Source organism: Osmia bicornis, chromosome 12, assembly GCF_907164935.1.
Source record: "Osmia bicornis bicornis chromosome 12, iOsmBic2.1, whole genome shotgun sequence".
Taxonomy (NCBI): domain Eukaryota; kingdom Metazoa; phylum Arthropoda; class Insecta; order Hymenoptera; family Megachilidae; genus Osmia; species Osmia bicornis.
Window position 1 is genome coordinate 8,945,354 of NC_060227.1, and position 27,906 is coordinate 8,973,259.

The 27,906-nt window shown below is 39.0% G+C and overlaps 1 protein-coding gene across 1 annotated transcript in view; it reads right to left on the minus strand.

Moving 5' to 3' along the window:
• LOC114880695 (Down syndrome cell adhesion molecule-like protein Dscam2) overlaps positions 1–27,906 on the minus strand; it is a 197,031-nt gene that overhangs the window by 152,589 nt on the left and 16,536 nt on the right. The window contains exon 2 of the mRNA XM_046288128.1: positions 5,145–5,234. Within this exon, the coding sequence (XP_046144084.1) occupies positions 5,145–5,232 (88 nt within the window). The 5' untranslated portion in view covers positions 5,233–5,234. The remainder of the gene's footprint in view (positions 1–5,144; positions 5,235–27,906) is intronic.

The following is a 27,906-nucleotide window of genomic DNA, read 5'->3' on the forward strand; positions in this document are numbered from 1 at the left end:
TTTACTTTTAACGACTTAGCTTAAGTCTCAGTTTAAAATTATTCTCCTTACAACGGTAAAAGGTTGTAAGGAAGTACGCATCTTCCGGTGGTGGAATTCGCGTCACATAACGGCATCCTCTACCGCGAACGCGTACTAAACAATTAGAGTGAGATGTACGGTGATCATGCTATCTTTCTTTCAACCCAAATGATAGAATTGTCCCGCTCCGATAAATTCTGACTGACCAAACGCGTGAATTTTATATAGCGCACCGTAGCACCCCTCGCTGCTGAAAAATATATGCCTACTCTGAAGAGCCGAAGGAACGTGCAATCTGAGAATTATTTTTAGAAAAAATTATTAACTTCTTTAAATAAATGTTTTTTAATTAATAAAAGTATACAGGATACGTCATGCAATTGTGACGGGTTATATCTTGAATTTGGTAAGAGATAGGAAAAAGCTGTTTATGTAAAAGTTCAATGGTATGATAATGCCTATTTTTCTGTGATTTCATTTTCTTCGTGAATGCAACGATGCACTAAAAAATGCAAATCCACTTTTTATTTAAAAAGCTGAATCAGTAAAACCTGGTTAAATGCAACCAAGATTGGGACCCAGTGGTTGCATTTATCCAAGCGAGGTGTCGCATCTCGGGTTACACGCGACGACCAGCCAAGCGTGAACGTAGAAAGGGACAGACAGTGTAGGAGAGAGAGAGGTCCAATGATCAAAGGAAAGAGCCGAAACGTATCGGTGTGACTAATACTAATTGAAGTATAAAACTTTTTTATTTTTGACTTTTTTTTACTAAAACTTTTACTAGCGCATTGGTGAAATTTGTCTGATTAAAATGATACCAAACACGATATACTTTGAATGGGGCGAGGTTTGTTATGGGGCGCTGTGAAAAATCCAGGCGCGCGGCAGTCAAAACTTAGCGAAAAGGGACAATCTCAACATTCAGAATGAGAGAAGGACAGCATGACTGTAGTGCGTCTCACTCAGCGTTCGGGAGATGGTGCCTTTTTCGCTTGCCTTCGCAGCACAGTTCCAGTGACGTGATCAAGCTGACGCTTGATTTTGGCTACGATTCCAGATCGGCAGCCTTTTTAGTTTGTCGCCACCTTATAACTACTAGCTGAACTAAATTTGTCACGTAACTTGCTCTGTATTATCCAAATAATGGTGAAACTCGTCTGTGGGAATGCTTTCACGGGAATACACTTTTCGTCCTTATATGAGAAGATTTTGATCTAAATAGGGATTCATTCAAAAGAGGAAGGTTCAATACAGCGCGGTCTGGTCACCGTTTGAGTCACAGAACTGTTTTAGTGACCTAAAAAATACTTGGAATCTGGGGATGTATTTTGTCGATTCTTCCTCTACTTTGGACACTCATATTATTATGAGACCGCCCGGCATTGGACCTTCCTCTTTCGAATGAGCCCTCACCCAGCCCCAAATCTTCTCATATAAGGACGAAAAGTGTGTTCCCGTAAACCCCTATTTAGGCCCATTTTTGTCGGTAATGTCACCTCGGTGCATTACCCGTGTTTACCCCCTTAAGTATTGCTTATAACTCAGCCAAAGCCTAGACACTTAAAAAACTCGACACAGGGCACAACATAGCTCTTAGAATTATTTGTAGCACTCATCGCACTACCCCCATAAATAGTATAGCATATCTAACTAAAGAAATGCCATTATACCACAGAAGAAGCTTACTCACCTTAAGATACGCAACTTCAGTAGCAACCACACCCACTAACTCCGTATACAATAATACCTTTGACAAAAGGTTTACTATGCTGTACAGCAGACACCCTAAATATCCCGTCCCGTTCTATCAAAGAATCCATAAACACTGCATCGAACTGGATATCCACCTTCCACCACTCCTAGATCGAAGATCTCACAAGTCGGCACCAGCATGGACCATCAAACCGCCAACCACCAACCCACAACTCGCTACATATGTATAACAAAACACAAAGTAGCTCAGCAGAATACAGGGTAAGGCTTCGGAATGACATCACACTTGTATTTTATTCAAACTGTAGGTAAAGAGTGTTTAGGGTATAACCAACTAAAATATGAAGTCCTAACGTGCGGAAGTGGCAATGTGTGAAGTTGTGGTATATCGAGTTTTCTAGCTTTCCTAAGCTAATTTATGGTTTAAATCGAAAAAAAATTATATTATTTCTACGTAGCAGACAAAAAACTAACCGAACCTTATTTTTCTTTTTACGCCTTCTCGGCGAAATCAGCCGGCACCACGTGAAGGTGAGGAAACGAAAGGTAGATTTCCCAGTGTTGGATAGCTCCCTTTGCTCCCTCAACTCGAAGCTCCACCCACTAACGTCTGCCCATCTTTTGCCCAACCCTTATCTTTTTTCGCGATGCCCAGAGCCATCTTCTTGCAAAACTTATCCCAAAAAAGGTGAAAAAGATCGGTTTTCGCGATTTTCTATATTTGGCACGTTGAACTTTCCGCACGTTGACACTTTATATTTACGTCACCCCTACCCCACATATACATGTGTTAATATCGACTTCTAATACGCGATCGATCTCTATCCGAGGTTCTGGGGCAAGTGCCATGCCGTTCCTCATGGTCTTCTTACCAGAAGATCTAAAATTTTCCCCACTCTGTGGCCAGATCCTTCTAGAAAATCATTATCTTTTACACGTGCCATGCGGCACCATGACTTCCGGTAATCGGTCACACGCGCGTTCCTTCGAGGATCGGCGATCGAACTTTCTATCGCTGTTCCATAAACAAAACATCCGCGACTCTTAGAATTCGTCGCACCTCAAGTATCAACTACCGCCGACCCAAGGACGATGACAGACATATGTCTCGGGGTATCGGTAGCCTAAAGAACCCTGGGAAGTTGATTAAAGTCCTTGAACGCATTGACCTCTGACACGTGCGCCTCCTCTATAGAGGACTCGACGCTAACATATATATATATATGAAGTTTAAACATAATAGGGGTGTGGTATCATTCCAGAGATAAGCCAAATATAGATACCTATTCCACAAAATATGTGAGAAATATACGGACTATGTACTAATATACACCGACGCATCCAAATCTGAGAAAAAAAACAGGCATAGCAATTGTTACACCATCTATCACTACACAAATCAACACCCCATACATATTTAATATATTTACAGCTGAATGCCACGCAATATTAAGAGCTCTTCGGAATATTAAAGACATGCAATATAGTAAATGCATCATCTTTAGCGACTCCCTAAGTGCCATAAAAGCTATACAAAACATATCAACCACTAATGGAATAATAAGAAACATACACAAGCTGTATAACGAATTGCTAAACTAAGGATCATCAGTATCAATTATATGGATACCTTCCCATTAAGAAATTCCATGTAATGAAAGGGCTCACAGGGCAGCCAAAGAAGCATTGTCTCTTGAACCCACTGAAATAATATCGGCCGAACACATCGATTTCTTAGCGCGTCTAAACAACCATTTTAAACGGAAATGAAACGAAAAATGGAAAAGGGACATTCCATCTAAATTATGCAACCTTACGGAAAATTTCTACACAAACCACGACACAAACAAATTCAGTAGAAAAAACAAAGAATAATAATCAACAGACTACGTATTGGATACACGAAAATAACCGACAACTTCATCCTAAACAAAACCCCTCCACCGATTTATGAATCGTGCCAACAAACCATATCTTATCAGACTGTAAGGATATAGAAGATACAAGAAATCGACTTTAAATTCCCAACCAAGTCAGTGAAATATTCAAGAACGAAGAGAACCTGAAGAAAGCAATCACATTCGTGCAAAAACAAAACCTCACAAACGAAATATAAAACTAGCAACCGCGATCGCTAATAACCAAGAAGTTGATGCAGCCATAAACTCCCTCCCCCCTAAAAAAATTACATGGTAAATGTATGCTGTATGCTGATGGAGAACAAAGTAATTATACAATGAACCTTAACGTATGTGATACTCTTTTGATATACTACTTCGAATCATTGTTCCTCTAGTTTACCCTACGTTCATTAACCAATCGTATCAATTCCCAAAACAACCCTCTGAGAGAAAAAATGAAACCCCTTTTGAAAACAGTTTTCTCCTCCATCAATGTTTCAATAAACCAATTGGGTAACATTGACGAGCAAGAAATCATTATGAACTCATCGATGCTATCGCTGTCGTAGGCCGTAGCTTATGAAACGGAATCCAAATTGCTCTCTGCCGTTGGAAAAAGATTGCAGATTGGCCGGTTCATTGTCTTAGGGGTTGCCGTACAGTAAGAGCCTTATCTGTTCATTAATCTATACACAGTTCGAGCCCCTGACACGTCCCTCGGGTATACACAAACCCCTTTCCATCGCTCACCGGTGCCGGCTATTATTAAGGCTAGAGAGAGCAGAGGGGCGTGCAAGGTCCAGGAATAAGGGCTGCGCCGGACACGAGTCGCACCTCGACCACTGCCAATTCCCTATTATCCTTGGCAATCAGCCATTTTTCCTTTTTACCTGGATGTTTCAAGGGATTCGCGTTCTTCTGCAGTTAGAACATCGAATTTGTTCGAGAAGGATGGTGCTTCGAAGAAAGGATGCCTTTGATTGCTGGCAATAGGGGATAGTCCGTCTTATGACCACATGATTTCCAAGGGTAGTCGATGGAATTGATTTTAGACACGGAAAATCGAATTCGAGGAATGTTTCGCGTGATGTTTAACCATTTGCGATTCTATTTTTTATACGTATTAAGGGGAGTTGGATTTTGATTTTGGTGAAAAATTACGAATTTCGTAAGTACAATTTTGTTTTATTTTCTTAGGAGCAAACTTTGAAAATTTGTCAAGAATATAGTTTCTACAATTTTTGAAAGCCCTCTCATTAAAGTATGCAAGGACACAAAAGGAATCAAACAAAAATTTTTAATGATATCGCTTATAATTCCTGAGAAAAACAATATTGAATATTGGAAAATTTAACTTATCACAGTGAAAATCATAAAAATCAGCGTTCAACCCTAAAAGGATAACAATAAAATAAATGGTATACAGTTGAATAAAAGTAGCTTCTTAAACGTTTCGATATGGGATCGAATGGTAAATTATCAATAAACTCGATGAGAGACACTCACCAGTTAGAAGGAACAGTAGCACGGTCGGATCCATTCCCAAAGCCGAAATTCGTCGGACCGTAATCAATTCAACGCATTCTCGGAACATTCCTGGAACAAGAAACGAGCTGGTCAGAGGGTGAAGCAAGAAACATGGGTCAAAGATGGCAATGCTCGAGAACCTCGGTATTCCACAGTGACAAATTCCATTAGCACCGATATAAGCAAATGGATGTTCAACTAGTAACACGTTCTCAACCCATCTTCTGATCAATTAACATGAAAATATCACCGTGATATAATTTATAAAATATTCAGTGTTTATTAAAAATTAGTATGTTAAATAAATTTTTGCAAATTTATGAGGTTTTAATTTATAAAGATTTATCTTGATTTATTAGGTTAACAAATTTATAATAATATTCGAATAGAATCTAATATATTTTAAAAATTGGAAGAAAATTTTGTATGTTTATTAATCGTGTGGCATCTTAATAAATTCTAATTAAACTGAATTTCTATGTTCATTTACCACTTGTTAGAATTTATTATGACACCTGTTCCTGCATTAATGATAATGCATGGTTCCCAGTAACCCCTTTTATTTAATAAATTCAAGCGAACGTAGGTAACGCTTATTAGCGTTAACTGACTTTACAGGGGGCGTTAACAGGCACAGAAAATCACACCGAATTAACATACTACCCCTACATCTGTTGACCATTAATCAATTAGCGTGATTTCGTGTGGGTACCCTTTCGCTACCGCGCAACGACTGTTAGAAAGCAATAGGATACATCCCTCGTGGAAAATTCCCGATAATCGAACTCCCGCGTGAAAATGATTATAGCGAAAACCGCGGACCACCACGAAACTAAATTTCAATAATAGTACAGAATTAGCAAACCGATAGGGATAAAACATCTATATGGTGTTTAGACTACAATTATCACGATCTGATTTTCTAAAATATTTCTACCCCCTGAAAAAGATAATTTTGTAAAAGGATTAAAACACATGTATTCTATAGGGAAAAAAGGGTTATCGTCAACTACATATTTCTCTACATATCGTCGTCATTTTTATTTGTATTTCGTGGTGATTGTGAACCGGAAACGGATGTCCGCGTCGTGAAAAATGACCACCGTCGCGCTTCCGGCCTCCGGCATCCCTACGAAATATCACCACTGACTACTTTCCTGACTGTCCAACGTAATGTGCTTTCAGTGCTGGCTACCCTCGCGTTTCATCCCCTATTCACCGCCCCTCTGTTAACCCCTACGCGACTATAACTCGGTCGTTGTTCCTTCGGGAGCAGGCCAGTGTACTGTGTGTGATCTTCCAGAATTTATATCGGAATTTGTGTTACCCTGAGCTTCAATCGTATATCCTATCTGTCTGGAAATGGAAAAATTGTGAAACGAAGGGGTGCGGTTTTACTTGCTATTTTCTAATGGAACGATGAAGGCTAATAAGAAGTATTCGGAGGTAAAATCGTATTTTCTTATGTTTCGTTGGTATTTAGAATCTACAAGGGTAGTTCTTAACCGTAATACCTACAAATAAAATAGATAAATACCATCAGCTTATAACTTAACTAAAGATTAAAAGGTTTAACTTTTACTTACAATTTCCTTATAATTGAAGTACACTTCATTTTTATTATTTCAATTGAGGTATAGGTCAATTTATAGTAATCAAAAGATTATTAATTGGCTGATAGGGAAATTGTTAATATTGAAAAAAAATATTTTAATTGGATTAACAATTTTTTTTCACCAGAATAATATTCTATTAACATTGCAGCTATTTGCAAAAAATTTACCACGATTTGAGATACATATACTTTAAAAAAAAAAATAGAATATTTTAATTGAAATTCCAGAAACGTACAGATACGCCCTCGTATACGTTCGAGAATGAATTTTTTTTTCTTTTCCATTTCCACCGTCACATTCGTCGCATTCTATACGTACACATTCCCACCTTCCCCTGGACAGCATGAAATATTAAGATAAATTGTATTACGTTGGTTGAGGAGCGTCCTGAAAAATTGCGCGTCACTCGTTCAGAAATAAATGAATATCTTAGCCGCAGGACCATCAATCTTATCGCTTATCGACCGGTTTATACGGGTACCCAGGTTCAAGCTAATATACGTTTCAATCCCACACGGTAATCGAATCCTTTGCTTTTATTCCATAGGAAACTCTTCAGAAGAATTTCCTGAATTAGTCATTGATAAGGGTGGTTTTATTTATGGAAAAAATACTTAATTAGCAGTATATAAATAAATGAAGCACTGCGATCAGCCACCGTTCGACCAGACCTCGCTGTGCAAATCTGTTCTTATTCTTCATGTGCCAGTTCATTGGCGAAAATTCTAAAAATAAAAATTAGGACTATCGAAGAGAATCACTATAGTCGTCAGAAACGAAGTTACCCGCTTATTGCCCGTCTAATGCCTCGAACAACCTTTAGAGAAACAAAGACACTCACAGACTGAAAGGGTCCCATTTCTTACGATGAATCGAATTCAGGGAATTCGCATCTTCTCTGCACGTTTTTTCATCCGTTCATCAAAGGGATAGCGTAACGAACACGCAGGGCGATTCGCGATTTACGAGTTCTGCGAGAGGGAGGGAAGAATAAAGATGAACGTGCACTGTTGAGCAGCGTAAAAATCATGATTTCTGCGGCGTTACCAGACCACAAGCACCCGGTGACTTCTTTCGCCGCGTATCCGAGCAAAAAGCTTTAAGAGCAGTCGAGTCGAGCATGAAATACGAGGCAAAAGCATCAAACGGTCGGGGGCAAAGTGACAGACTGGGAGAAGCTTGAAAAAACCTTTTTCTCCCGTCGCATGATCGAACGAAAAAAAATATATATATATCAACATTCGTTGCAACGTGTCTATAGTTACTCATCGTGCATCTCCGTTTCTTCAACGAATAATGCATTCATGCGATACGAAACGCTTGATCCCGACGACGACCGTTTTGCGTAATGCTCGTCGTCGACGTCGAGACCTTTAATAATTCTATTCTCTATCTCTTCTCCACCCTTCACCCCATCGTTTTCATGTAACCACCGTGTTCCCCTTTTTTATGGAATATTTTCCGAAACGTCTGCGAACAAGATTCGCTGACGAAGTGTGTATGTGTGTTTTAATGGTCACGATGTTTACGAGATACAAAGAATATTATGGTACGGCCTTTGATGGAGTTTTTGATAGAGACTTTTATAGTAAAGGTTCAAAGTGTACTCCTTTGGTATAATTAGAGGTAGTATGAAGGGTGTAGATTGTGTGTTGAAAGATTAAAAACTTTCTTTTTTATTAATAAATATGAGAATATTTTCGAAAATCTTAGAACAAAAAAAAATATTACATACTCTGATGTCCATAAAATATAAATAAAGATTTGTTTGATCCCCCTATATTGCAATTACGACTACGACACTGATGGATTGTATTTTGAAAGATCGTTGATATGATACTTTGATTAAGGGCAGAATTTATAAATAAAGAATTCTTCAGGTTCTTTTGAAAAGAAAGAAGCATGAAATTACATGTCTCGGATCAGCACAGATCCTTTAAGGATCTCGTGTCTGGTAATGGAAACCATGGGTAAACTTTACTTTACCGGACCCAAAATTTTGGACTTTTTTTTTTGATTTATAGGTTTTCTTGTGTAGAATCTGAAAATGCAAGTCTCAACTTTAGGAATTCAGTGGTTAAAAAGTTATAAGCGTGTAAAGTTTGACATTTTTAGCGGATTTGCTACGTTACTGTGACGCCATATTGCCTTATATGTACAGGGTGATTCTCTCGCAGCGCAACACAATAGCCGTCCCGCACAATGGAACCCTGCTGTGTTTGCGGGTAAAAAGACCCAGGAGGTCAAGTCGAGGACCCAAGACTTGGGTCTGGCGACTTGACCTCCTGGGTCTTTTTGCCCGCAAACACAGCAGGGTTCCATTGTGCGGGGCGGCTATTGTGTTGCGCTCCGAGAGAATCACACTGTATAACCTGATTGGTTCTCACATGGGCAGTACAGTCTGTTTGTAAAATAAATATAAACCTAACTAACTTAGACAGCATCAAATTTACGGTTTGACTATACTCGCCAAAGTAGTCGGCACCCACATGAATCTGCCTGCAGCTAGCGACACCGTTCATTGGACAAGAAGTCAATATGGCGTCACAGTAACGTAGCAAATGCGCTAAAAATATCAAACTTTACATGCTTATAACTTTTGAACTATTGGATTCCTAAAGTTGAGACTTGCATTTTTGGATTCTCCGCATCAAAAGCTATAGATTCAAAAAAAAAAGTCCAAAATTTTGGGTCCGGTAAAGTAAAGTTCACCCGAAACCATTATTGCAGAGAATATCAAATGGTGATGAGGGGGGGGTCGGTTTAATAGGTGGAAAATCTACTTTGCCAGAAAATTATGATATTGAATTCGTTGGCACTCGAACAAGTCCGTAGACCAGCTTTGCGACGATCGATCGTTCAGCTCACAGAAACTCGACTCCGCCTTTTGTCCGCCGAAGGATACGTCTAAATCGCTTATCCGTACATCTTGGCTCACCTGTTGAATACCAAAGAAGTTTCAACACCGATAGACCCGTGCCAGAATAATCTGAAATAATGAGGAACCTTCTTGCGCGTTCGTGAACGATAGATGGAATCGGTCATTTCGACTGTTCTTCGGAACTTGGTACATACCTTCATCTTTTCGATCCTTGGTATTTATGGGAAAACCATAGTGCAAGGAGTAAATTTGTTAAGAAAAGAATATTTTAGGTCCTGTTTTGAGAGTTTGAGGAAACCAGAGTTGGTAGTTCTAAGTAGGTGCCGTGCGTCGCCGATTCTCCGGACGGATCCTTGGTAGATACTTATAGAGAAATATTAGTTTGAAGAGTGACAGAGGAAACAATTTCTAAGTCCCTATTTTGTTAATTTGTGACTTAGAAATGTTGGGTGTCTTAGATCTTAGAATTCACAGTCTAAGTACTGTACGTCGCCGACTTCCCGGAAGGATCCTTGGTATCAATAAAGAACGATAGTACAAAGGTGCTTGGTATCTATAAAGAAACAGACATAGTGCGAATAGTAAGTTGACATCAAAAATAATTTTTAAGTTCCTGTTTAGCTAATTTTAAACTTAGAAATTTTCAGTAACTTAAGTCTCGGAGTGAAAACCTAAGCCTAAATGTTTCAAATAGAAATAAAATATAAGGATGGATTGATGAAAATTTAACGATACAGTTCTTCCCGCATCTTAACGTGATTAATTCGAAAGAAAGGAGCAAGTAGAAACGACCACGAAGCTCAGCAACGAAACTTGTCTAAATGCAAACACAGTAAGCTCCCGGCAGTAGTCCACGTCGCGTAACATCCCGTAAACAACCTGTAACGCTGCTACCGGGGCTATTATGAAATCCAATAACGCAACTTAAGACGTCGTTATGCAGCAGCAAGTAAACTAACCGCTCGCGCTCTACCGCTTCGTTACACCTACCCATGAAATCATGGTTTTACTTCGAAAGTCGACGGAAGAATAATAACTGTTCTTGACAACGCGATACGACGACGTTTACCTTCTTCTGGTAACATCGATGCATGGAAAACAGATGTATTATGACTTACAATAAATTTACAAATATAAATATGATAATTTAGAATTCTTTAAGCAATGAATGAATTATAATTAAATTTGTAAGCATTACATTTTTGGAAATATAGAAATTTGTACATCTTCGATGAGTGTTTTAATAATTTGAGAATTTGGCAATTTGATAATTTAATAATCGAGTAGTCTAGCAGTCTAGTAGTCTAACAGTTTAGTAGTCTAATAGTCTAACAATCTGGTAAGTTAGTAATTTAAAATATTATAACACGTTTTATAAAAAAGAAAAGTCTTTTTATAGTTTATATTGATGGATCGTCTTGATCGCGTAGACAGAAATCGAAACCAGACCTGTATCGAGTGTCATCGAGTGCACAAAATTCGATTCGATATTCTTCAAGCACTTTCGCGTAACATACGAAGTTACATTCGGATTGCACCCTCGACAAAAGGTCGATTCGAAACCCTCTCCTATCCCAGATGCGACTCGTCGATACATCGAGCTAGTCGATAGCTCGACAAACGAGAACCGGTTTCCACCGGCGGTTGAAATATCCAGCACGTGTACGTTGCATAGTTCAATTGGCACGGCACTTTTAATTTTGCGTGCCAATGCAGCCATTACTGGCCGCGATTCGGCCGATTCGGCGACAAGAGACGAGAACGGTAGAGCACTCGATTATTCCCACTCGGTCAGACATTCGTTTCCTGGTATCTCGTAATCGACAACAACGCTCGTTCGTTAAAGAGCCTACGAATTTTCAATTTACGGCTGGATGTTTGCTGAAAAACGTCGACGATTTATCGTGACGGGCATTGATTTTCGATCGATCCGCGGGAAAAATGCTTTTTCCCTCCTGTGTTTCGTTCAAGTCTCATCGTTTGATGCTCGACGAAATTATTTGAACGAATTCGCGATTAATCTGAATGGGCTATTACGTAGAATAGAGTACACTTCAAAGATTTTATTACTATCACCAGCTTTAGTTTCAAAGGTACAGATCATTTTTATTTTGGCGGCATTGAAACTTTGGTAAAGGACCCCGCAGACACCCTTATGGAAATTGAATTTCGGTCGAATTGTCTGAATCTTTCAGAAAAGTTAGTTCTTACCATGCTGATCAAAAGTCATAATGGACACGAAGTCCAAAAATGACCAGTTTTTGAGATACGTATGGTTAAAAGTCGAAAAAATGGCTTTTTGATATTAGATTGCTGTATAGGTTACGCAACACGCGCGCGCGCGTGCATGCGTGTGTGCGTGTGTAAGCGTGGTAGGTTATTAAGCTTCTGGGTCAACAATAACTTCGTCAAGATCCATGTTTTGAATATTTAATACGCTTTTAATAACAATGTAATTGACAGGTATTTAATATTATTTTCATAACATTTCATTATTTTCTGTGCTTCCTCAGTTTATAAAACAGCACTTGACAGAACTATGGGTATGCACACTTTATTGGTGTTGTGTAACTTATACAGCAATCTAGTCTCAAAAAGCCATTTTTCAACTTTTAACCATACGTATCTCCGTGTCCATTATGACTTTTGATCAGCATGGTAAGAACTAACTTTTCTGAAAGATTCAGACAATTCGACCGAAATTCAATTTCCATAAGAGTGTGTGCGGGATCTTATCAAATGAATCGTAATTTGAATTTTTTTTGAAGTTCCATTACAGTATAAAATTCCCTGCTAGACCATCACTAACCATTTTTCAAATAAAAAAAAAAGAATAAAGAGTTTGCAAATACTATTTCGAGGAGCATACGTTTTTGAATCTTTTGATTTGTTGGTTCATGGTCGGAACAGAGTTGCATAGGACGGATAACGCGGGTATCAGCTATTTTTGCGAAGGCTCTTCGAGTTTGATTGCGAGTCTCGACCGGACTTGTAAATCTCATAAATCTTTCATCAAAGCGATCGGAGCGACGTGTCTGAGAGCGTTCTTCCGTTAACGACCGAGCGTGTTAGCTTGCTGATATTTCGGCAAGCAAGCGGACTCTAGTGATATACGAGGAGCAACGGAAGGGTACGTTGCTGAAATTCCAACGTGGAATCGTTAACGAGCCTGAAGGACCAGTCAGAAACCCGACCAGCAATAAATCAACGCGCGTCCATCCAGGGGATGAATGCTGCTGGCCTTTTTCTGCTCTTTGTATGTGACTGATGACGAGGCGTCATTCGGTGGCAAACATGTTTTCCACTTTGAAATATCTGTTAACTTCTGTAGTGCAATCAGTGTAATTGATTATTAATCCCATGAGGTAAAAAGTTTTCTTAATTTCTTGTATAGATTTCTTAATTAACGCCTTAATTGCCATGACGAACGTCAGAAGAGGGGTGCGAAAACCTGAATATATCGGTTGAGTAGGGTCAAAATTGTTTGGATCGGATCGGATCGAAATTGTTCGGACTGGATCAGGTTGAATTCGGAATTGTTCTGTTTGGACGAGGCCAGAATTCTTCGGGTCGAGTCGAAATTGTTCGGATCGGATCAGGTTCTCGCACACCTCTAGCCATCGGTAATCGACATTTTGCTAGACGTTAAATAAAATATAATAAAAATTTTTAAAAAATTGAATAACAATAATGATGATAATTAATAATAATGATAGTTTAAATTTCATTTAAAAAACATATTAAAATCCACATTAGTTCTTGTAGTTCCAAATGTATGCAGTCTCTCAAATAAACACTCTCTGGTTAAAGGGATTAAATCATGGAAACGATTACACGGTTCATCCCTTAAATGAGTATATCATCCTTGAGCGGGGCAAAACGATCGTGGTTCGCTCGCCAGAATCTCCAGACGAGATAAATGAAATTCATAAGACGGCTGGTATCCTTGAGACGGGACTTTCCCTGTCTGGGGGCGCAATAGTTTCTCGCGAGGTCGGGGGTAAAACGTGGCGTCAGAGGGTTCAGGTGGGGTCACGGGGGCTCGGCTCGTGCAACAAGTGATGTTATTAGGTTGGCGGTGGAGGGTGAAAAGGCGGCTCGCGAACGGCGAATCATAATGTATAACTCTTGGCCGTCCTTGTCTTACCCCTCCGGCTCGGCTATTCAACTTGCAGGGGTTGCTGTCGACGCTCGACCGAGATTTCTCACCAATCGGAAGTCCTCGATCGATTCGTATGGTGTAACCGTGCTGCATTATACGCCCGTGGCTCTTTCAACTTTCTTCGAATTTTCTTTTTTTTTCTTTTCTATTGTCTTTAGTATATTTGATGTAAACAAGGTTACGGAGAAAAATTAACTTGTTTTCAGATATACATTATAATAAATCAAATAATAATTTTAAAAAATTTAATATATAATCATTTTGATAAGTAAATCTAAGAGAATCGTTGTATTACTTTTAATTTTAACTGTATGGGAAAAAAGAGGAAACAAATGTTAGATTCACAAAATTATTATATAAATAGGAAGTTTAAGTACTTTGGGATAAACTATAAAGCTGAAATGCAGAATCCTTGCTTCTATTTGTTACAAGACAGTCTGACTATTCAACTTTAAAAGAGTTTACTATATCTGACAAGCTAGCAAAGTTATTTTGCTGAACAGCAGAAACTGTTGGAAGTCTAATTCGTTTCTCTTGTAGGCAGTTGTCGCTTTTCTAGTATCTTTCCTCTTTTACACTGCACTATGTGTTATATTTATAAACAATTGAAACAGAGAAATTATACTTTCAACTGTATCATATTATAAAATCATGAAAGTCACACCTGACAATGCACCGATAGCCTCCCCCATCCACTTTTAGTCCCATTATCAAAGCCAAGCCTGTTCAAGCTGGGTAGTTTCATGGTCTTCAATTAGTACCGTTCACCGGAAGCGTTTCACCACGAAAAGGAGCAGCAATTCGAACAGAGATCCATCCTCAGTTAGGTGCGATTTTTCCGCGGTCAGGAAGGTTCTCGTCCCCCTTAAAGGAATATTTATATGGAGGTCGACTTCTCGTTAAGGCGGGTCTCGTTCGTTTCCCCGGTGTCCTTTCGGCCGCTATGGTAATCGCTCGAATCGAAGATTCCTCTTTTCCTCGTTGCATGGATCGAGCCGTGACACAAAGAGACCTCATTATGCGAGTAGAACGCTGGAAATTGAAAACGAAAGGAAACGGAGATTGGCGACCTTATGCCTGGTGCGCATCAATGCTGCTGGCAAACTTATATCCGTGACCCTCGATTTATCACCGTTTGCGAAAATCCAGTCACTTCATTTCTCATGATTTCTAATAATGTTAATCATTCTGTGATTTAAATGATTCTATGACCAAAGGTGTCCTAATTTTTCTAAAAAGAATTCTACTGTTTCTGCAGTTGATCCTCTTATTAAAAGAATTAAAAAGTTTTTTTAAATGAATACCGAGATGTTTTTAAAAATTAAGTATACTTTAGCTATATTGCCAATTGAGCGAGTTTCCTAACTTTTCTATCAAAAATTCTACTTCTTCTTCACTTGACCCTCTTATTAATATTTTAAATGCTTTTTTTTTAAATACTGTAGGCGTTTAGTGAAAAGGGAAAGCGGTGAGTCTCCCCGGACGCCCTTAGTTCGGGACGGCGACCGCCAGGTGGCGGCGGGATTTGGTCTGTTCTCGCTGGCGGTCCTCCGGCATGCGATTCGGGTATATATGAGATTCAAAAAGGGAGGTTATAGGCGTCTGGGGCAGGAATCCGTCTGTCGTCAACTCCACTAACGAGTCTAGCAAGACGGTCCCAAGACGAAAGATGCTTTTTTCTGTTCCTATAACACCGAAATATTTTTGAAAATTTAATATAATGACGCTATATTGGCACTCCTTATATTGCCAATTGATCAAGTTCCCCTTTACACGGATTTTCATACTCATATTAGGATTTTGAACGTCATATTCTTTCTATATTGCCAACTCCAAGATTTTTTCTACAGCCGGCAATATAGCAAGAGTTTACTGCATTATCACGTTACTAACGAGGTATGAAAATTATTGGTTTGATCCTATTGAATTATTACTAAGGTTAAGATAGTAATATATATTAAGTAAAAGCAAAAATGCCCAACGTTTGTAGAGACATAGTTTAAACAAAGGTAATAGAAGGACAGCCAGATGTGTCTGAGTTTTGTCACTCGAGGTCAAGAGATAAAAGCGGACCCCAAATTTGTTTTGGGTGTTCAAGTTAGTCTCATTCTAGCTATTCGAAGAGTACAGGCGTGTTTTTCCGAGTCGTCAGAATAAAGTTAAAGTTCAGAAATAAACTGCTTTATTGTTTCAATTACCCATTTCCAATAGATCCCCCTATCGAACAATTATGGTTGCGCCATTGGGATGAGATACATAGTAATTTAGTTAGAATTCCATGTAACGCTGTGTTTGTAGCAATTTTATTGATCAGGGTAATTTTCTGTGACGCTAATTGAATAGCCTATCTTTATCAGCTGCCATGAGTGCCCTCGTCGAGCAAACGAGAGTTTTTCGGTATGCACCTCTTTCCAATTTAGCGACCGACGACTCCGTGTATCGTGACAGACGACAAGGGTTGAAGAGTGGAACGGAGTGTCGCTTCGATCAGTTTAACGAGCTCCTCCAGTTTCCTCCTTTCTACCTTTACTTGCCCTCTTTATCTGTTTCGTTGTAACTTGCTGTTATTTAATCCTCTCTTTCTCCTGTCACGTTTCGCGGAATTAGAAATAGGGTTCTGTGGTTGATTAACTGTATTTTTGAATAATTTGTAACTGATGATCCGGGATGCCTGTGAGTTTGAGTAATTGTTTGGTGGTTGGCAAGGTTTTGACGGGTTTGAGTTTCAGTGGTTGAAAGTGGAGAATAGCGAGATAGAAACAGAAATTTGATCTTCTTCTCCAAAGATTACATATTGGTGCTTGGCAATAATAGCGACTCATTTTTAAAAAATGTAACCACTAGGATAAATGGTTTTTATAATCTTGAAAATACTCGATACAGGCTTTATTCATTATTTTATTGCTATAAAAAGAATTGATGGAATTATAAATATGCCAATAGACGTTGCATGTAATAAAAATAAATTTGAAATTTTTTGAGTTATGCCGCTATCATCATCAAGCAGTGATATGTATTAAATGGTTACTAGTTGCAATGAAATTTCTAGGATAATTAGGAAGTTCTACACCATCAAATAATATTTTTAAAAGTAAAATTAATGGAAGATGTGTTTTCTCAACCTGTCAAGGCGTTTGGTCCTTGTTATTGATAGTTTCAAGACGAAATGGATTTCTCTAGCGCATTTTTCTTCGGTCTGTTCCAAAAACACCAACTTATCTGAGCGTGTCACGAAATGCGGGAAACTTCTTAAGGCTAATTCCCCGAGCGGCTGAATTATCGCGACGGATTTTCAGCTGAGGAATGGTCGTCGTCGTTTTCTTGCATCGACCACTATTCCTCTACTTCTTTATTTTTCGTCAGAATTTATCGATTCCGTTCATGTTCTTTTTTAGCTCAGATTCGAATTGGCGACAAGTTCAACAATTTGACAACCCACGTAAAGGATTGTTGAAAAATTATAGCAATGGTTATTTAAAATATTAAAAAATAATAGAGTTCAAACTTAGTAGAGGTATGTGAGAACCTAAAGATTTAGGTTAACCGATACTCGGGTCGGATTTGGCACTGTTCGGTTCGGTTTGGTTCGGTTTGAGTCCGAGTATCGAGTATCAGGTATCGACTACCCGCAATTTTGGGATTCTTACACACTTTTAGAATTAGCTAATTATATTAACCCTCCATAGGTAAAATTAAACATTCCTACTAAAGTTTAATAACACTGTCCAACATAAATTTTGTTTTCCAATAGCTACTGGGTGATCGTTGTAGAGTTTCTCGTCCTGAACACGAATTCGAAAACCGAATTGCTTCATCACCCTCAGTTTTCGAAAAACACGAGTTTTTGTAAAAACATGTGTTTTGGGGGGAAAATAAACTATTACGCGGAAACTAAAAACGCTAGAGCATTCACAATGGTCTTAAAAGATAGAGAAGAGTTTCCCGAATATATTGATATACATATATAGTTATTATATTACGTGATTCTCATCTATCTTTAAGACCAATGTGAATGTTCCCCCCAAAACACATGTGTTTACAAAAACTCGTATTTTTCGAAAACTAAGGGTGATAGAGCAATTTGGTTTTTGGATTCGTATTCAGGACGAGAATCTCTACAACGATCACCCAGTGGCTATTGGAAAACAAAGAAAAGGTTTAAATTTGTTGGCCAGTGTAATCAGAAAAGAGAGAATTAATGTAATGGGAGTTGAAGTAATTAAATTTCCAGAAAATGAGCACGAAGCTGTTGAAATCTTCAGTTTCCTACTTCCTTTTTCACGAAAGATGGCACCGATTCCACGGTATTTACCCAGGACAAGTCAGCAAAACTCTCAAAAACTTACTACGGCCACTCTTTCCCTGGCAAGCTTCCGTTCTTTCCACTGCATCCATGGCTCCACTGAAAACTATTCGCATCGATAACAATAACGCGAACGAAAAAGAAGAAAAAAAAAAGCAAACCCGACTGTTCCTTGCTCGGTGCTATTAACGAACGGAACGATATAAAAAGATTTATTACAAACTGAAAGCAGGAGTGGCATGGATGGTTCAAAGAAACCCTTCGGTGCTCTTTGTCCTCGAGCGGGGCCTTTTTATTTCGTTATCGATGCAAAATGCATAAACAACGCGATCTCAGGAATGCTTTTGTACAGGCAACGCGACACGCTGTGTTTCCAGAACGGAATACAGAGACGGGTTCGTTAATTTTCACTTCGTTTCAATTCAATAAACAATCTTCGCACTGTTTGTCTTCGCTGTGTGTAATCTACTTTCGAAACGTATCGATACAGCAGTAACAGTTTATTGAATCGTGCCTCTTCCCTTTTTCCATTCGCAATTAAATCATTTCGATCCGATCGCTTGAATCATTTTTTTGAATTGGTAATTTCAGTGCTTCGATGGGATAATGGTATTGACTAATGATGATGCTAATTGAAAGGGTAAACAGAAAAATGAAAGAAATTGGAAGGATTTTTAATCGATTATGAATTTCTCAATTTTATCTAAAGATGCAAACCTTGCAGCCCATTATCCTTTTTCTGGCAGCCTGATTCCGCGGAAATTAGTCTGTTAGGGAGAAACGTGGGTAGCCTGTTCGCAAAGATCCTTATTCCCTGCACGCTTAACCCTTCCCCGATTGATCGGTACTGGTCTCAGGAGTCGGTAAAAAGGATATAAAAGGAGAAGAAGAAGAAGCAGATAGAGAGCAGGAAATAGAAAGAAGAAAAGAGGGTTGGGGTGGTGAGTTTGGGGAGATAGGTGGTGGGATGGTAAGAAACGACAGCGGGTTTCGAAGGACTCGAAGACGACTGAGATAGAAGAAGAAGAGGGTGAAAGGAGGATGTGCTGTCGTTCTGAAAGGATAGATTGTTAAGCTACGGCTGAATAGGAACGTCTCCTTTTTACCTCTCGTTCGGTCTTTTCTTTCGCTCGTCTCGGAGCCGACTTTTCGATTTTCTACGTCGTCGCGAAGAAAGGATATTGTTCGACCGACAGGAGCAAGCTGGGAACAAGGCTACAAGGAAGGGAAGAAGGCTGCTACTGCAACCGTCGCTATGAGGATTTTTCATCAGCGTTTGCTCAGCCAAAGTGCTGATTAACGGGAACGGCGTCGATGAAATTGTTTCCTGCTTCGACTTCCTGGGGTTCGAGCAGACGCAGCTAGGAACGGGGAATTCTGAATGACGGAATTCCTTATCAAGACGACGATTCTGTTATATCTGACGACGCGCACGCAAATCGCTGCTCGGAGAATTTGATAATCCACAATAAGATTGATTTTCTTATTTATCAGAAATTGAAATCTTCTATTTCTTTTTCAAGGACGATAATCTACTTTAAACTGTTTAGATAGTAACAGTAATTCAATTTACTGTAATTCGTTGTGTAATTAATTAAGCATGCCTCTTTTCCAGAAAGAATAAATTTCTGCGAGAAATAAAATCCCTGAATTCCAGGTGAAAAAAAAGGCAACGAACCAGCGAAAAAATTTATGGTTGGACGGTGTAACAAAAATTAATCGTGTCGTCTATGTGAGAGCTCGCACCGAACAATAAACAATGTCGACGCAAGCAAAAGTGGTTCGCACGAATTTTACAAACGCGCGGAAATAACCAGCGTGGCGGAAATAGTAATTGTAAATCAGAACTCTGTACCATAGAAAGAGAGGATATAGATACTGGTAAAAATCGAGAAGCGTTTAATTGTAACAATAAAGTTACCACTAGACGTTACAAATTATAAATCAACTTCGAAAAATATGCAATATTTGATCAAGGATTAGATTGATAACTAGATTCACAAACTTCAGAATTTTTATTTTTATTAAATTACTAGCTGCGTTACCCGGCTCTGCCCGGGAATTTTAATCAACTGTTATTATCCCTACTTCTTTATTCCTATTCCTACTTCCCTGTCTCTATCCCTACTAATATATATCATAAGAGTGAAAGTGTCTGATCGTTTGTTCCTCTTCACGTTTAAATAGCTAAACGGATTTTAATCGCAGCCCGTGATCCCCGTCGCGATTGATGTAGCCAATTAATAGGAAGGTGACGATCATAGATGGGGAGAGAATCATATTTCGGTAGACTAACAGCATTGACGTTTGGAGAGTGTTTGACGGCGTTCTCGTAACGTCCCCAACAATTAAAGCACTTTCGTAAATTCGCCAACAGTTCATTTTAAATTGAATGTTAAAAATGGAAAGAAAATCAGCTAAAACACACTTTAATACAAACAGAAATACTATTAAATGCAAGGCGCATTTTTTTTTAATGACAAATATTTCTTTGTCATCTAATACGACATGAATAAGAAAACGAATGCCAAAAAAAAAAAGAAACTGATAAATGTATATTATGAGTGTAATATTCTGATGGGGTCTAGGTTGCAATGCCGAGTATTACCAAACCAATTCTTTAATGCTTTTTTGTTAGTCAAAAACATAACGAATCGCAATATAACACAGCTTATGTCCATCTTGAAAGAATAAGGTGTCCAATAGTGTTTAAAAATCTGTTTAGCCGTTTAAACGTGAAGGAAGGACAAACAATCAGCATTTTAACTTTTATATATTAGTAAGGATATATTAGTAAGGATAAGGATTTATTAAGATTCAATAAATAATATTTTTCTATAGTATTTATAGGGATATGTTCTAGAGGTGTGCTGGTACCCAAAAATTTCGGGTACCCGATACTTAGGTAGAGTCTGTATTCTTTGGTTTGGCTCGAGTCGCATCGTATTTGATTCGGTTTGATTCGGTTTGATTCGTCGTCTTGATTTGGTTCGGGTCGGGTCGGGTCGGGTCGGGTGAAGTCGGTTCTTGGTTGGGTCGGGTCGGTTTGGTTTGATTCGATTCGGCTTAGGTCGGGTGAAGTCGATTCTTGGTCGAATCGGGTTCTCGAAAGTATAGATATACGAAAACCCGAAAATCCTGGGTACCCCTTACTCGGACCCGACTCGACCGGACTCGGGCTGAGTATCAGATACCCGAAATGTTCATGTCCTCACGCACCTTTAGTGCGTTCATTAACAACGTTCCCAGAATTTATGTGGACAGTCAACCCCACAGACTAATTCTCCAACCAGGAGAACGAATCGTACAGGTACAAATGGTAAACGAGCCGCAAACTCGGGTAGAAATCCAGGGTGTAACTATAACGCGGCAAAGGTCGGATATCCGGTCGAATCTCATCGTGGGTAGAACTTTCAGTTTAACTTTACGGGCTAAACTTTCTCGTAATTGTAGGCATTCAAATATGCATTAGAACGCGTGGTTGGTGTCGCGAGAATTACGTCCGCCCGGTTTCGTCCTTATCTTATCGAGCAGCTTCGAGACGGGACAATCCTCGATCGCAACGAGCGAGAAGCTCGCTAATAAAACGCTCGACCGACGGTGAGAGCTCGATTATCGAGGGATTTCCTATTGGGGTAATTGAATCTCTCGGTTAATGGTAAGGTTCCTTCGTGGTGGTCGACGATCCTGAAATATGGTGGAAACTGGAGAGAAACTGGGAAAATGTTTCCTTAACCCTCTGCTGAGACTTGAGAGACTTCTTATTTTATTCTTTTAAACTGAATTGCACCCCAGCGAAAGGGTTAAACAAGATCATACTCTGACCTATAACCTTTTGTTAGTTTATCTGGAAATAATCAGGTAACAAAAACAAATCCAGTGTCAAAGGATACGGACAGAGTCATGGTTTACACAACGGTCTTTAGGTTGGGGACTATATTAGGTTCTATATTTAGTTTTTCTAAGTGGACCCAATAGGGGTTTTTCCTCTGACGACTCTTCACTTCAGCTTTAGTTTTCAAACTGTGCAGACGTCTTCTGAGTATCCATTGGAAATAAATTCATTTTGTGTTTTAGAAACTGTATAATTATTTTTAGTTTAATACCCATTTCCCAATACCTTTTGTATCTGACATGAGTCAGGGTGTTAATGCTCGTAGTTAAATAAATCGTTCGAGCCTTGGTGAATATTACACGTGGTGTGCCGACTATTTAACGGTTAATTGTGTACGTGCGAACTATGTACTACACTCGAAGGACCACTCCAAAGTGGAGACTAACGATGTGTAAATCTAAGACTTGCCGCAGTTTTCTTTACTAACTCTAATTATTATTCTGTTCTATGTTCGATGTGTTCTATCTTGCGTTCGATATGTTCTATTCTACGTTCTACAGGGTGATTCTCTCGCAGCGCAACACAATAGCCGTCCCACACAATGGAACCCTGCTGTGTTTGCGGGTAAAAAGACCCAGGAGGTCAAGTCGAGGACCCAAGACTTGGGTCTGGCGACTTGACCTCCTGGGTCTTTTTGCTTGCAAACACAGCAGGGTTCCATTGTGCGGGGCGGCTATTGTGTTGCGCTCCGAGAGAATCACACTGTATATCAGGCCTGTCTGACAATGAGGAATGGACAGTGTCTAAAAGTTAAGGGTGAAATTGCGGAGATCTTTATGGCTTCATGAGTTTACGGTTTGCCACGGCACAGTTCAAGGGCCCCGAAGTGGGTATCATAAACACACTACGAGTCGAGGTCCTTATTACTATCTATTAAAACTACCCGAGGAACTAACTTTATGGTAGGCCTAAACACAGGGTGAGATCAATAGAGATCACACAACGGAGATCAATAGAGATCATGCTGAAGAGTCTAACGATAAATTTAGAAACCATTTAAATAATTTTTTACTAAATTTAGCTAATTCCCCGTCATGTAATTTCCCGAATGTATAATTGTGCCACAAGAACAAAAGAATTGTGAAAAAGGCACGCATGTTATTGGCACTTGATAATTCCTTATTTCTTAAAAGTGTCCCCCCTCCAGAATCTGAAATGCAAGGAATTATCGAGCACTTATTATTTATTTAAACAAAGTCCAAAATGCTTATTTGTCCGTTCTTCAATTTCTTTTCAAAAGTGAATAAAATGGTTAAAGAATTAATGCCTCATAATTACCCCACAAAAACCACCCCCGTATAATGTAACACTCTCTAAAAACAGCCTCGCACTTCAACTACTGTTACGTCAAAACGAAGGGCGCGTAATCGCAGACCATTCATCGCATCAACTTCAAACAATACAATAATTTCTGTTTAATTCAGAGACTCATAACGGGCCGTCGTTTTAATTGCGGAATCTTTGCGTCTCGCCTTTCTTTCCAGACCGACTGGAACAATGAAACCACTGGCTTTTGAACTTCATTCCCGTGAAAATGGAAAACAAAGGCCTGTCTGAGCTTGGTGCTCGTTTTGAAGGCCAAAAGAGAAATAACTAACGTTTACGAGTTGAAGGATCTTTGAGACGTATGTGTACACTCTTCAGCAACTGCTTGGACGATAATCGACAAAGGAATCAATTTTAGTGCAACGACCATGAGAAAGGAGTGTTTGTCATTGAAGTCACTTGTATGGACAAAGGAGGTGGAAGACGAGAGTTTCTTCTTGGTCAATGTCTTAAACTGTAGTTTTGATCCTATGAACATTATTTTCTGAACAATTTAGACGTTCAATAATGTGGGGGTCATCGGTGAGCGCCACCGCAACTCACAAAGGAAACTTTCCAAAATTTAAAAGTCGACAATTCCAATCCCAGTTCCTGTTTTTCTTCCAATCTGTACATTAATATTAAAAATTTTGTCAAGGATACTATAACATAAAATGTTGATAAATAGTATAAATAATTTAAATTTTATAATAAGTGCAATGTAATTAATAATTTCAATAAAGTTAAAGAAATTATGTTTAAATAAAAAAAAAGAGAAATCGGGATTTGAATTCGGAACCTTCGAATTTTTATTCATGTATTTAATAGCAGAGATAATGGATCTCTCCATGATACGCTGTCCAAGAGTGAATAAGTGAATATAACACTTCGGGTGCTCTCCTTGTTAAATGTACTCAAATAATTAGAAAAAATAATAGAAAAATATTATTCTGAATAGTACTGCTATTATATTAATAATGCAAAGTAGCAAATAAAAAACTTGACGATAACTATTCCTATTTTTAATAATTAGAACCTTAATACGTCTAACAATGAATGCTCATTTTAACACTTCGGTCACAATAAAGATTCTTAACTTTTAAAATGAAATTTTTGAAAATGCATACATTTCATTAGAACTATGATTCATTTATCAAACTGATTAGAAATAGGCAAATGCTCCAGAATTGTAACCGAAAGTGGAATGGGAAGGAACATGTTCCGTTTCCATATTTAGATGCAACAGTTTCAGCATAGTTTTCAAGCATCTGGAGAGGAAAGTTTTAAATGTTTCGAAGTTCCTCCGTAAACGGCAATTGATAGTTTCTGCCCAAAATAACGATAATCATCTAATTTGAAGGGGATATACATAGCTATTGAAAGAACTTTTCACGAATTTCTAATTCCTCTTTTCTCATTTCACAATCAGACAGAAAAGGTAAACAATAATTTCCATTCCTTTCACTGATGGTAGAGCACAGATAGAATTAAAAAACGCTGTAATTAGTGATCAGACAGGAACATTTTTGACATTAGGGTGGGCCAAACCTTCGGAAACCTCTCCAGAAACGCACAGATCCGAGTTTTCTCATTTAGGCAGACTATCCGTCCGTCTCCGGATTCAGCAATCGCATAATCTCGAATCGAACAAAGGCTATCCCTAATCATTGATTTTCACGGTTCCAGAACGGCAGAAAATCGTTTGCGAGCGAATCATATCTAAACACAACACAATGGGTATATGATCAACAATGGACCGTATTGTTTCCTCCATCATCATCCGTTCCCCTGCCTTGCGATTCCATCATTGGAACTCTGGATACCAAAACACAAAGGGCATTTCCAATCACCGATACGCTGTTCGCGTCTTTCACCCCCTCTGTTTATCGTCTATGGTTTTTCCTTTTCCATTTTTTTTTTTGCATTCTCAGCCAACGCGAAACTCGTAGCCTCGCACAATAGTTGGATAATCTCTGCTGATGTCGAGGGTGAAAGTACTTCGATGACGGTGACAGAAAGGATGCAGAGGGTGGTTTCTGAGGGTAAATTTATCTTTGTTTTTATTGAGATATTCTGTGTATAAATGTACTGTTGCTTCTTCAGAAAGTGTGTAGAAATGTGACTGATTTATGATGACAGTGAAATTGAGAATATAGGGATAATTTTTTTTTGTTCAAATACTCCAATAACAGCGATTTTGACATTAAGTTAAAATATAATTAAATATACAGACATTACGCAATTGTTTCGAGTCGATTTTCTCGAAAACAAAATGTCATATAAACAAATGTTGTTTTATATTTTCGATCTAATTTTTCATATAGAATAACCTCCTTCCCGGTTGTACCACCAATTACGGGATACTTTACATAATATACTATTGCATTTATTAGACTATAATTAAGTAAAATCAGTCGGCATTTAGACAGACATGTTACGACGATAAAAACTTTGAATGTTATCGCTTGGTCTCTCGAGAGCAGCTTCGCTTGTTACCAAAATAATCGCTTCCTTGTAAAATATTTCTCTTGGTCGCACGATTTATTGAAGTGTAAAAAAAAGCGCGCTGCTCCTTCGCGGAAACGGAAACGCGCGAATTCTTTTCATCCCCAGCGCAGTGCCGGACCGAACAACCCCTGTTTTCTCGTAAAAATGTCGCCTGGTGTACGAGCCTTCTATAACAAAACCACGCGAAAATTTACATTCCATTCATTGGCGCGACAAAATTTTAAATGCATTTGATCCTTTCATTACGAAACAGATAAACGGAAGTGCTGAAGCAGAATTTAGCAGAGTGAGAATTCGAGCACACAACAGATACTAAATATCGTGAATCGTGAAAGAAAGAATTGTTTTGTTTCCATGGAAAGAGTGAAAATTTTGAGGATCCTGGGTCATGATTAACGGCCGGGAAAAAATCATTTTGCTTCCTGCGAGGCGACCGAAAGTGCATAGGTTTCTCCATTATCGCTGGAAGGTTTAACAAGAAACCGTGACATTTTCAAGTTTATCTTGTTTAAATTCATAATTTTCAACATTGATATGAAAAGATTTTAACATCATCCCAGTCAATTTCCCCTGTTAAGTTTTAAGATGATAAAATACCTGAATTAATCGCACTTTTAATAATTTCATTTAATTCGCACGTTAAAAATGAATCGTCGCCGTTAAAGACCATTCTCTTTTGCAGTCATAATTATCACAAAAAGGAATACTGTTCTCGATTGCCGAGTGGTTCGAAAGAAAAACGCGGAATGGCGGATGATCCGATAACCATTAACAGAATCTTCTCGGTCCATCTAAAATTCATGTTTCCATTACTAGTTTCGATGAGGTATATCGAGCGAGGAAAAGAGATAAGTGAACAGAGGGAAACGAGGAAACGAGGAAGATGGGACGGTAGCACGGTTCGGCTCGCATATTTCATCGGGTGCTCGCACTAAAATTTATGTCCACCGTAGCGAGCCGTTTTATCAGGAGCCGGAAAGGAAGAATCGCGCCATGTTTTATTTCTCTTTACGAGGAAAGAGGAGGGTGCACGTTTTCCGTTCGGTGTCGTTAACGCAGCGGGGCGACTCTCCCATCGCGTCCGGCAAACGAGAGTCTTTCGAAGTAAAAATGGGACGCTTTTAAAATATATTCTTGCCGCGGGAACCATTCTTCCTATACATCACGGGGAACCAAGTAAAATTACAATCTAGACGTACAATCCAGCGAAGAAAAAAAAATCAGTTCACCGAGTTTCCGCATTGAACTGTAGATTAATTTCCCTGAATGGATACAAATTCAAAGAAACGAAATGACGTGGTTTCATTTACGACATCACAGCTTGAACACGACGAGGAACCGGCTTCCGTTTCGCTGGCCAGATATATGTAGCTCACACCCACTGTTGCGAATATAATACGGATACGAAGGCAAATGAAGAAGTGGCGAGAAAGAGATACACCGGTTTGGAAGCTCGGCTCGGTTAACGCGACTGGAGGTCGTTGGATTTATGTCCTATTCATTACGTAGCGACACACCGACGCGACGCTGCGTCAGGCCGCACATGCACGGGTAGTCGGCCGCGGCATGGCGTCTCATCGATCCCCGAGACTGCATCTGCCGTTACCGCTGTGTTTACCCTGTTCCGAACTGCTGTTTGTTCGAAGCGCCGCGACCATACCTAGGTACGCTACCCGTTACGTGGCGATACATTAATGACAGCCGGACGCGGCACGTCGCGCACCACCGTGATACTACATCCTCCGAGTCGTCGGTTAATGTCCTTTTATGGAAGTCCGTAGCTCTCTAGAGCCAGCAGCACATTTTACAGCTCCATGGATTTTTAGAGTTTTCATGAGAAGGACGAGAAATGAGAAGAGTAGATTTACGAGCATTCGGTCTGCAATTATTTTCAAACTAAAAATGATTATTCTTAACGGAACGCGTTAACTCTTTGAACTCGTATGTCATGCTGTAGATAACACTATCACCTTTTTTGGAAAACTTTTTTATTAAAAAACATTCAATTTTACAGTTGTACATTAATTTACTTAATTTGAATTAAAATAAATACAAGTTGACGCGCAACAAC